Raw genomic sequence first — 12,026 nt, forward strand, 5'->3', positions numbered from 1 at the left:
AATCGGTTAATAAGTCAAAAGTGTGTTGATTTAATAATCATATCTTGTATGCTTTTTATTATGAATCATTTAGGTACTCTCTGTTCAAGAATGTATATGAAATTCCTAATGTGAAGCAATGAAACGTACTTTCTCATTTTATTAGCTGTCAAAATGTTCATTCTTCAAGACTCATTTACCTAAAAGTCTATTTTGCAATATTTTTTTTGCAAGTCTAATTTGTAATGTATTTAATGACGTACAAGTCATGTATAATGTATTTTTGCATCTATAGCACAAATAGCTACGTTTGTTAGTTTGTGGCCAATGATCAGCTACTTTTATTTTGAAAGAGGAAAAGCCAGAAGTTAATATTATTTGTAGCTAAATGCTGCTCTTTGTACAACAGCTGTCATCTGTCGAGCGAAAACTTGTGTTGTGATTTGCAACGGTAGGTTGGTTTTGCTTTATTGATGACGTTCAACATAACAAATAACTGTTTTTCTATGTGAAAAAGCTAACATGCTGATTATAGATAAGCTAGCTACGTTAGTGTTGTTCTTATTTGAATGGAAATCGAGTAAAAACTAGCTGACTTCTGTCGTCGAGCTAGAAGTGCGCATAACGACGTGATTGCTGACAGTCAGCGTAGTTTGCTATGATGTTAATGTTCGCTAGCTAGATTTGAAAAACTGCTCCAAAACGGCTTTATTGGCTCTGAATCAGTCTGTTAATCTTAGCATGGCTGGCTAGCTAGCTAGCTAACGTTAGCTAGTTATACAGCATGTGTCATGACCAATGACTGTAGGGCATGACATTGCTAACGTTATTTATTTATTTTACATTTCTTTATTAAACCTTTATTTAACTAAGCAAGTTAGTTAAGAAACAATTCTAATTTACAATAACGGCCTACCAAAAGGCAAACGTTAGCACCTGCACAGTCAGTATATCTCACCAGACTGGATGTTCCAGTCCGACTCTACCTGCTGTAGTTACTGTAGTAAGATACGGTATAGAAAAACAAACATTTGTAAGATGCTGTTTACGTCCAGAGCAATCAATCGTTGCAATTGTTGCCAGATTACTAGCTAATGTCGTTAGCCACCTCAGTCATGATCTGAGCTGTCATTTTTCAGATCTCTCAGGAAAACGCTGCAAACGTTATAGCTACAGATTTGAGATTTTGTTATTGTAGTCTGGGAGTCAGTCTACCTTTCTTTTTTTTCTAGGACTGTTCTGAATATGGCCGTGTCATACCTCATGGTCCTTTCAGCAGCTTTGATCCTGATCAGTCGTGAAACTCCAGTAACTAAGGTAGAGTAACATACAGTAACGTTACAGGTAATTCCTAAAGTGTTCAGACCCACTTCACTTTTTCCACATTTTGTTACGTTACAGCCTTTTCTAAAAACGGATATTTAAAAAAAATCTAAAAATTCCCTCATCAATTTACACACAATACCCCATAATGACATAGCAAGAACAGGCCTCTATACACTTTTGCAAATGTACAAAACTGAAATATCACATTTACATAAGTATTCAGACCCTTTACTCAGTACTTCGTTGAAGCACCTTTGGCAGAGATTACAGCCTCAAGTCTTCTTGGGTATGATGCTACAAATCAAATTGTATTTTATTTGTCACATGCGCCGAATACACCTTACTGTGAAATGCTTATTTTACAAGCCCTTAACCAACAATGCAGTTCAAGAAATAGAGCTAAGAAAATATTGACTAAATAAATGTAAAAATTCTAATCAAAAAGTAACACGAGAGAATTACATAACAATAACAAGGCTATATACAGGGGGTACCGGTACCAAGTCAATTTGCGGGGGGTACAGGTTAGTTGAGGTAATAGATAATAAACAGCGAGCTTGGGAGAGTTTCTCCCATTCTTCTCTGCAGATCCTCTCAAGCTCTGTCAGGTTGGATGGGGACAGCTATTTTCAGGTCTCCAGAGATATTCGATGGGATGCAAGTCGGGGCTCTGGCTGGGCCACTCAAGTAAACACTTATCTCCCTCACTAGCTTTAAGCATCAACTGTCAGAGCAGCTCACAGATTACTGCACCTGTACATAGCCCACCTATAATTTAGCCCAAACAACTACCTCTTTCCCTACTGTATTTATTTATTTATTTTGCTCCTTTGCACCCCATTATTTTTATTTCTTCTTTGCACATTCTTCCACTGCAAATCTACCATTCCAGTGTTTTACTTGCTATATTGTATTTACTTTGCCACCATGGCCTTTTTTTTTGCCTTTACCTCCCTTCTCACCTCATTTGCTCACATTGTATATAGACTTGATTACTGTATTATTGACTGTATGTTTGTTTTACTCCATGTGTAACTCTGTGTCGTTGTATGTGTCGAACTGCTTTGCTTTATCTTGGCCAGGTCGCAATTGTAAATGAGAACTTGTTCTCAACTTGCCTACCTGGTTAAGTAAAGGTGAAATAAATAAAAATAAATAAACAAGTACATTCAGAGACTTGTCCCGAAGCCACTCCTGGATTGTCTTGGCTGTGTGCTTAGGGTAGTTAAGGTTTACAGTGTGCTTGTTTTTTTTGTAGGCCCTACATCAGAATCACTTTGACTGCTGTGGAGAGCGACAGAGGCTGAACAGCTCGTGCTCAAATAGCACTCAATGTGAGCCAGGTACTGACCACCATGTCATCCTATAGTGCAGTTCTGTTAAATGTTATTCATTAACTTTAGAATTGCAACAGTGATTTCTTCATACATTAGTAGTAGCCACTTTTGGATTAGACACATGTACTAGGATTAGAAAATAGACATGGGCCTTTGTTCTTCCAACATTTGAGAAATCATCAAATCTATTTACTCAGGATGCTACCTGCGTGTCCTTGAGAACAACACAGCTGTGTGTATGCACTGTGACTCGACTATTGCAGATCTTGAGAACTTCACCGCTTGCAACTACAGTAAGTGGACAAGTACTGGACATGAATGCTGGGTGGGGTGGGTTCTACAGGTGTCCTGAACCTGTTAATTTTCCCCCTTTATCTCTTTGCCTTTAACAGCATACATCACAGAAAGGACCAATCATACAACTATAACTACAGTCCTTCCCACAATTGGTAAGAAATGGTGCCAGTTATTCTTTACACACATTTTGGTTAATTCACAGGTAACTACCAAAATAAAGGAAACACCAACACAGTGTCTTAATAGGGCATTCTACAAGTGTGTCTATTGGAGGGATGCGACATCATTCTTCCACAAGAAATTCCGTAATTTGGTGTTTTGTCGATGGTGGTAGAAAACACTGTCTCAAGCCCCGCTCCAGAATCTCCCATAAGTGTTCAATTGGGTTGATATCTGGTGACTGAGACACACACCCTTTAAACCCCCTAAGCTCCTTTGAGACCCCTCTTTCAAAGTCACTGAGGTCTCTTCTTCTAGTCATGCCAAAATAATGGGAAACTGGGCATTTTAATACATGACCCTAAGTATGATGGGATGTTAATTGCTTAATTAACTCAGGAACAACACCTGTGCGGAAGCACCTGCTTTCTATATACGTTGTATCCCTCATTTACTCAAGGTTTTCCTTTATTTTGGCAGTTACCTGTGGGTTGAACTGTCAAACTGTATGGGCTGTATCCAACTCTTCAATTGTTGTCATGCCATACAATTTGGGTATAGCACATATAGCAGGCATTGACATTAAGGGTTGTCCTGATGCCTGGGGCAAGTGACCTGAGTTGTTGAGGCTGCTCTGAGTTCGCCCCTTTGGGCAGGTGATTTAAAAAAAAATAAAAAAAATTAAGGAAGACAGCCTAACTGCAAAGAATTCCTGTAGCCTAAAATGGATCTTTCTTTTTCCTCCCCATTGTTTAAGTGAAAGACAGGCAATTAATGGCAGTCGGTCAAGTTGAGCCTGTTCTGAAAAGTTTTTTTTATTGTTAACAACCAGAATACAAATAATTCCAGAACTGATCATTCTGACCCCTCCCCTATGTGTATGTGAAAGGCAGGCAATAGATGGCACTTCTGTATGTAAATAGCTAATTAAATATTTCAGGCAAGTGATCGTCAGGCAACCAAAAAATACTCCTGACTTGACTGATGGCCAAGTTCATCCCTAATACAGCATGGGTCTGGACTAGATGAGTTGTATATTTAGTGAGAACACTAGGAATGATAAAGTTTATTTAACAATTGTCTGTCTGAACAGGTGGTCCGGGTGTGGCAGCCTCTCTTCTGTTCGGAACTCTGTTGATCAGCCTGTTCCTGATTCTCTCTGTTGCCTCCTTTTTCTACCTTAAACGCTCCAACCGTCTCCCAGGAATCTTCTACCGGCGGAATAAGGGTAAGTCGTTACGATAATGGGTTGAATTTGAATAACTGTAAACGGGACAATAATTCTATGGTGTGCTCGAAATATGGAAATGGTAACTAATATGTCTGGTGTACTTTCACAGCCTACATATTCCAACCAAATGAGACGGTAAGTAATTTTCAAACATTTCAACCGATTTATTGTGAAACATTTACTCCATTGTTACAAATGTAAATGTATCACCACATCGAATAAACAATACATTAGAATGATTTTATATGCAGTACCGAAAATGAAAATCAAGAAATATGACTTGTGAATTTTCATCTCTCTTCAAGGCTGTCATGATACCATCGGCGACCTCTTCAGGTAAGAACATTTCACTAAAACACTTTACAACCTTCGATAGGGTTTTTGGTCGCTGTTTCATTGAGAAAAATGTGTCCATGTCTGGCAATTGCGTAATATCATTGTTTTCAAACGTTTTACATGATCTCACTCCTTTATCCTGGCACGATCTTAGTCAGAGTTTTAACTACCTGCTGTGTGTGGGAAAAGTCAACATTGGGGTCATACCGTGTCCTATTGGGTTTATCATCCTCCTCTCTCTCCATTGTGTTGTGTAATCTGTAGTTAGGAAACCCAGATATGTGAGGAGGGAGCGGCCCTCAGCAAACTCTGCATCCAGCGCTGCCACCATCCCCACCACTACCACAGTCTACAATGTGTAGGGAAGGAGGAGGCCCAATGGAGGAGGCCTGAACCAGCTGGCTAGCAGGTGCCAAATGGCAGGGACAGGTTCAGGCCAGAGTACTTACAGTAAATTGGTGAGTATGTGTAGGCCTGTCCCTCCTCTGTAGTGTTGTCTAAGAAGACAGTTTACTTCATTCAAAAGCAGGTGGTGTCAGCTTTTTGACTCCGCAACACCTGCAGTATAGCCTTGTTACCGGAATTCTGTTTTGTAATGTAAATAGATAGAGCTTAGATTATTTATTTTGAATCCATGTTATTTTCTATTTAGATTTTATTCTATTGCTGTCTAGAATTGGGCCATTTGTTTGTTTTACTTGAACTCTGTAGAGAATGGGGTGAGGTGGACAGTGATAGCCCTTAATTTGAGGTTTATAATTTCCAAGCTGATTTCAATATTCTTATTGTTCTCATTTAGTGAATCTTCTCATAGGTGTTTTAAATTGCATACTTATTATTATTATTTTTTCTCTGTGGTTTATGCACTGAACCAAACTGAATGTTTTTTAATTTATTTAATACATGCACAAATACAAACAGTACAAAATGAGAACATAATGTAAAAACGCTTAAAGCTCTTTAAGAGCTCTCCTCACATTCCATGAAAGGTGTGGATCTTCCAGAGCAACACACACCAAGAACGCTAACATGTGATCCACTGGCTGTGAAATATCTTAATGTCTTATTTAATTCATCCAAAAAAAATTGATCCTCAAATGTTATTTCTCTATCAAGTAGGAAAATTGTCATCTAAAAGTTAGGTGAAAAATGCTTCTCAGTAAAAATCTTTATAATATTCACCCCAACACAGGTGATAGGACCTGAAAAAGGTGCTAGCTAATATGACGTATGCTTTATCTGGCCATAATGTGGGAAATTCATGCTGACATTTTGCCTAATGTTTTCAGAACCATTGCACATAAGCTATTACTTGAATTCCTTTATTTCAAGCATAAATTGTGACATTTGTTGGCTAAGAGTAGCAACTGTTGTCACTGTTGCCAAATATGTTGTGATGCTTGTCTTACCAAAAGAATGTGCACTAAACTGAAGTCGTTAGTGTGCCATTGATGTGACGTGTGCTCAAAGATTTCTCCAGGAAACGGGTGGTGATCATTTTAAAGACGGGTGCATATGTTCTCTTCTGGTTTATTATTGGGTATTTGAGTGACCTCCTGTGGCTTTTTAGCAACACCTTGTATTAAGTCAAGGATTAGTATTTATTTATTTTTCGTCTTGCTGGAGGAACGGTACAACGGGTTTTACTTGCTAAACTTCAAGGGTGATTGAGTGATGATATGGTGAATTTAGGGACAAGTTTTAAGTGACATTTTTAGTTATTTATGCTGGAAGAACTGTTGTATGAAGACATTTTGAGAACTAGTGTGACTGGTAATTCCAGTTTGTGTTCAGTGGGCATGAGTCTGAAGTGATGGTATTTCCAACAACAGGAACAACTGATTGTAAAATCATTTTAATCCCAAATAGAATTTATCCTTCTTACATTAGCTGTTGTACAGCCATTTGTAAAATTGTACACATGTACATTGTTTTTATACAAATGATGTATTGTTTTTGTAATGTGGTATTTTGTACTTATTGATTCTAGTTTTACATTTTATGGAAGTATTTTCTGATTCTGAAGAGTATGTATGATTTACAAAAATAAAGCACCTTTCTCGTAATCCTTTGAGTTAATTTATTATAATTTAATATTTACATTACTGTTGGTAAATAGTAGGATTTCACAATAAGATGTGTTGTACAATTGGAATAAACAGATTGCCATAGCATACTCTTTTCCCTGTGAAGGCTGAGTACCTTGGAAAGAGAAGAGTATTATATTTGCAGCTGCAGTGGTTTTTAATTGGGAAGCAGGACTGCTGCTAGTATCCAAATGCAAGCTGCAGTAGGGGGTGCTGCATGACCTCCCCAAATCCACTGTCATATTGATCGGTAGTGACCAGTGTATGAGTTCTGGATTACTACAGTATAACTATGTTAACATGATCATTGGAGCACCTTCCCTGAGGATGAATTCTAATTATTAACACTCAACAATATCTGATCTGTAAATCCTGAGTAATTCATTCAGAGTGAAGTTAGACTAATCTTTTTGGGACATAAATAATGAGATGCAGCTGTGTAAAGTGTACTACTTTCAGGATGAGGAAATTGTATTTGAATAAAGTTCTCTGGATGTTTGGAAAATAATCACCATGGAAGTTCAGATCAGCTTTATTGTGGCAAAAAGTCAGGTTCTGAATGTAGCTCTGCCTTGGCTGTAATTGAACTGTGTCACTACCCAAGTCACAACACCTTTTATGACGCAGTGATTTTATATAGATTTTATTGACATATCTCAGTGTTTATGGATAGGCATGGCCAAGATGTTCAAATGGTCATAAATGACCAGCATGGTCAAATAATAGTAAGGCAGAACAGTTGAAACTGGAGCAGCAGCATGGCCAGGTGGACTGGGGACAGCAAGGAGGCATCATGTCAGGTAGTCCTGGGGCATGGTCCTAGGGCTCAGGTCAGTTGAAACTGGAGCAGCAGCATGGCCAGGTGGACTGGGGACAGCAAGGAGCCATCATGTCAGGGGTGTCCTGGGGCATGGTCCTAGGGCTCAGGTCCTCCGAGAGAGAGAAAGAAAGGAGAGAATTAGAGAACGCACACTTAGATTCACACAGGACACCGAATAGGACAGGAGAAGTACTCCTGATATAACAAACTGACCCTAGCCCCCAAATTTTATTTATATAGACACAAACTACTGCAGCATAAATACTGGAGGCTGAGACAGGAGGGTTCAGGAGACACTGTGGCCCCATCCGAGGACACCCCAGACAGGGCCAAACAGGAAGGATATAACCCCACCCACTTAACTGGGGACAGCAAGGAGTGCCAAAGCACAGCCCCCACACCACTAGAGGGATATCTTCAACCACCAACTTACCATCCTGAGACAAGGCTGAGTATAGCCCACAAAGATCTCCGCCACGGCACAACCCAAGGGGGGGGGTGCCAACCCAGACAGTGAACAGTGAATCAACCCACTCAGGTGAACAGTGAATCAACCCACTCAGGTGACGCACCCCCTGCAGGGACGGCATGAGAGAGCCCCAGTAAGCCAGTGACTCTGTAATAGCCCCTGTAATAGGGTTAGAGGCAGAGAATCCCAGTGGAAAGAGGGGAACTGGCCAGGCAGAGACAGCAAGGGCGGTACGTTGCTCCAGAGCCTTTCCGTTCACCTTCCCACTCCTGGGCCAGACTACACTCAATCATCATATGACCCACTGAAGAGATGAGTCTTCAGTAAAGACTTAAAGGTTGAGACCGAGTTTGCGTCTCTGACATGGGTAGGCAGACCGTTCCATAAAAATGGAGCTCTATAGGAGAAAGCCCTGCCTCCAGCTGTTTGCTTAGAAATTCTAGGGACAATTAGGAGGCCTGCGTCTTGTGACCGTAGCATACGTGTAGGTATGTAAAAAGTTTCTGATTTTTGCAATATTACGTAGATGGAAAAAAGCTGTCCTCGAAATGGTCTTGATATGTTCTTCAAAAGAGAGATCAGGGTCCAGGGTAACGCCGAGGTCCTTCACAGTTTTATTTGAGACGACTGTACAACCATTAAGATGAATTGTCAGATTCAACAGAAGATCTCTTTGTTTCTTGGGACCTAGAACAAGCATCTCTGTTTTGTCCGAGTTTAATAGTAGAAAGTTTGCAGCCATCCACTTCCTTATGTCTGAAACACATGCTTCTAGCGAGGGCAATTTTGGGGCTTCACCATGTTTCATTGAAATGTACAGCTGTGTGTCATCCGCATAGCAGTGAAAGTTAACATTATGTTTTCGAATAACATCCCCAAGAGGTAAAATGTATAGTGAAAACAATAGTGGTCCTAAAACAGAACCTTGAGGAACACTGAAATTTACAGTTGATTTGTCAGAGGACAAACCATTCACAGAGACAAACTGATATCTTTCCGACAGATAAGATCTAAACCAGGCCAGAACATGTCCGTGTAGACCAATTTGGGTTTCCAATCTCTCCAAAAGAATGTGGTGATCGATGGTATCAAAAGCAGCACTAAGGTCTAGGAGCACGAGGACAGATGCAGAGCCTCGGTCCGATGCCATTAAAATGTCATTTACCACCTTCACAAGTGCCGTCTCAGTGCTATGATGGGGTCTAAAACCAGACTGAAGCATTTCGTATACATTGTTTGTCTTCAGGAAGGCAGTGAGTTGCTGCGCAACAGCCTTTTCAAAAAATTTTGAGAGGAATGGAAGATTCGATATAGGCCGATAGTTTTTTATATTTTCTGGGTCAAGGTTTGGCTTTTTCAAGAGAGGCTTTATTACTGCCACTTTTAGTGAGTTTGGTACACATCCAATGGATAGAGAGCCGTTTATTATGTTCAACATAGGAGGGCCAAGCACAGGAAGCAGCTCTTTCAGTAGTTTAGTTGGAATAGGGTCCAGTATGCAGCTTGAAGGTTTAGAGGCCATGATTATTTTCATCATTGTGTCAAGAGATATAGTACAAAAACACTTGAGCGTCTCTCTTGATCTAGGTCCTGGCAGAGTTGTGCAGACTCAGGACAACTGAGGTTTGGAGGAATACGCAGGTTTAAAGAGGAGTCTGTAATTTGCTTTCTAATAATCATAATCTTTTCCTCAAAGAAGTTCATGAATTTATCACTGCTAAAGTGAAAGTCATCCTCTCTTGGGGAATGCTGCTTTTTAGTTAGCTTTGCGACAGTATCAAATAGGAATTTCGGATTGTTCTTATTTTCCTCAATTAAGTTAGAAAAATAGGATGATCGAGCAGCAGTAAGGGCTCTTCGGTACTGCACGGTACCGTCTTTCCAAGCTAGTCGGAAGACTTCCAGTTTGGTGTGGCGCCATTTCCGTTCCAATTTTCTGGAAGCCTGCCTCAGAGCTCGGGTATTTTCTGTGTACCAGGGAGCTAGTTTCTTATGAGAAATGTTTTTAGTTTTTAGGGGTGCAACTGCATCTAGGGTATTGCGCAAGGTTAAATCGAGATCCTCAGTTAGGTGGTTAACTGATTTTTGTCCTCTGGCATCCTTGGGTAGGCAGAGGGAGTCTGGAAAGGCATCAAGGAATCTTTGTGTTGTCTGTGAATTTATAGCACGACTTTTGATGGTCCTTGGTTGGGGTCTGAGCAGATTATTTGTTGCAATTGCAAACGTAATAAAATGGTGGTCCGATAGTCCAGGATTATGAGGAAAAACATTAAGATCCACAACATTTATTCCATGGGACAAAACTAGGTCCAGCGTATGACTGTGACAGTGAGTGGGTCCAGAGACATGTTGGACAAAACCCACTGAGTCGATGATGGCTCCAAAAGCCTTTTGGAGTGGGTCTGTGGACTTTTCCATGTGACTATTAAAGTCACCAAAGATTAGAATATTATCTGCTATGACTACAAGGTCCGATAGGAATTCAGGGAACTCAGTGAGAAACGCGGTATATGGCCCAGGAGGCCTGTAAACAGTAGCTATAAAAAGTGATTGAGTAGGCTGCATAGATTTCATGACTCGAAGCTCAAAAGACGAAAACATATATATTTTTTTTAGTAAATTGAAATTTGCTATCGTAAATGTTAGCAACACCTCCGCCTTTGCGGGATGCACGGGGATATGGTCACTAGTGTAGCCAGGAGGTGAGGCCTCATTTAAAACAGTAAATTCATCAGGCTTAAGCCATGTTTCAGTAAGGCCAATCACATCAAGATTATGATCAGTGATTAGTTCATTGACTATAATTGCCTTTGAAGTAAGGGATCTAACATTAAGTAGCCCTATTTTGAGATGTGAGGTATCATGATCTCTTTCAGTAATGACAGGAATGGAGGTGGTCTTTATCCTAGTGAGATTGCTAAGGCGAACACCGCCATGTTTAGTTTTGCCCAACCTAGGTCGAGGCACAGACACGGTCTCAATGGTGATAGCTGAGCTGACTACACTGACTGTGCTACTGGCAGGCTGGCTAACAGCCTGCTGCCTGGCCTGCACCCTATTTCATTGTGGAGCAAGAGGAGTTAGAGCCCTGTCTATGTTGGTAGATAAGATGAGAGCACCCCTCCAGCTAGGATGGAGTCCGTCACTCCTCAGCAGGTCAGGCTTGGTCCTGTTTGTGGGCGAGTCCCAGAAAGAGGGACAAATTCTATATTTTGGGAGGGGCAGAAAACAGTTTTCAACCAGCGATTGAGTTGTGAGACTCTGCTGTAGAGCTCATCACTCCCCCTAAGAACAAATTCTTATTTTCAATGACGGCCTAGGAACAGTGGGTTAACTGCCTGTTCAGGGGAAGAAGTAACAGATTTGTTCCTTGTCAGCTCAGGGATATGAACTTGCAACCTTTCGGTTACTAGTCCAACGCTCTAACCACTAGGCTACCCTGCCGGCCCTGCTGAGTCATCAAGGCAAAGGGTAGCTACTTTGAAGAATCTCAAATATAAAATCTGTTTTGATTTGTTTAACACTTGTTTGGTTACTACATGATTCCATATGTGTTATTGGATCGTTTTGATGTCTTCACTATTATTCTACAATGTAGAAAATAGTAAAAAATAAAGAAAAACCCTGCAATGAGTAGGTGTGTCCAAACTTTTGACTGGTACTGTATGTCCCTCAAACATACAGCCCAATGGTCAAATTCAAGCCGATGTATGTGTTTTTATCATGAATGGGTAATACTATATGAGCTAGGCCCTATGTTTCCATTCACACCCATACTATAGTATGTCATACCAGGAAGAGGTCTTTATTTTTACAGTAAGACTCACTCCCTACTAAAGGTTTATCAAACAAACTTTATCAAATCTTTTGTCACTGTTACATGGCAAGATGTTTGTGTGTGTGTGTGTGTGTGTGTGTGTGTGTGTGTGTGTGTGTGTGTGTGTGTGTGTGTGTGTGTGTGTGTGTGTGTGTGTGTGTGTGTGTG

The 12,026-nt window shown here is 40.4% G+C and overlaps 1 protein-coding gene across 1 annotated transcript; it reads left to right on the forward strand.

Moving 5' to 3' along the window:
* The first annotated feature begins 313 nt into the window (after positions 1–313).
* Positions 314–6,731, forward strand: c10h1orf159 (chromosome 10 C1orf159 homolog). The gene is made up of 9 exons (XM_035778205.1): positions 314–430; positions 1,212–1,296; positions 2,564–2,648; positions 2,840–2,935; positions 3,035–3,091; positions 4,192–4,326; positions 4,439–4,464; positions 4,635–4,665; positions 4,930–6,731. Exons 2-9 carry the CDS (start codon positions 1,225–1,227, stop codon positions 5,025–5,027), a joined length of 600 nt encoding a protein of 199 aa, XP_035634098.1. The 5' UTR covers positions 314–430; positions 1,212–1,224; the 3' UTR covers positions 5,028–6,731.
* The last annotated feature ends 5,295 nt before the right edge of the window (positions 6,732–12,026 follow it).

This window comes from Oncorhynchus keta, chromosome 10, assembly GCF_023373465.1.
Source record: "Oncorhynchus keta strain PuntledgeMale-10-30-2019 chromosome 10, Oket_V2, whole genome shotgun sequence".
Lineage (NCBI taxonomy): Eukaryota > Metazoa > Chordata > Actinopteri > Salmoniformes > Salmonidae > Oncorhynchus > Oncorhynchus keta.

Coding starts and splice junctions, on each gene's coding strand:
- c10h1orf159 (XM_035778205.1), top strand. CDS start 1,225: ATGGCCGTGTCATACCTCATGGTCCTTTCAGCAGCTTTGATCCTGATC. Junction 1,297..2,563: donor GTGAAACTCCAGTAACTAAG/GTAGAGTAACAT, acceptor TTTTTTTTGTAG/GCCCTACATCAGAATCACTT. Junction 2,649..2,839: donor TAGCACTCAATGTGAGCCAG/GTACTGACCACC, acceptor CTATTTACTCAG/GATGCTACCTGCGTGTCCTT.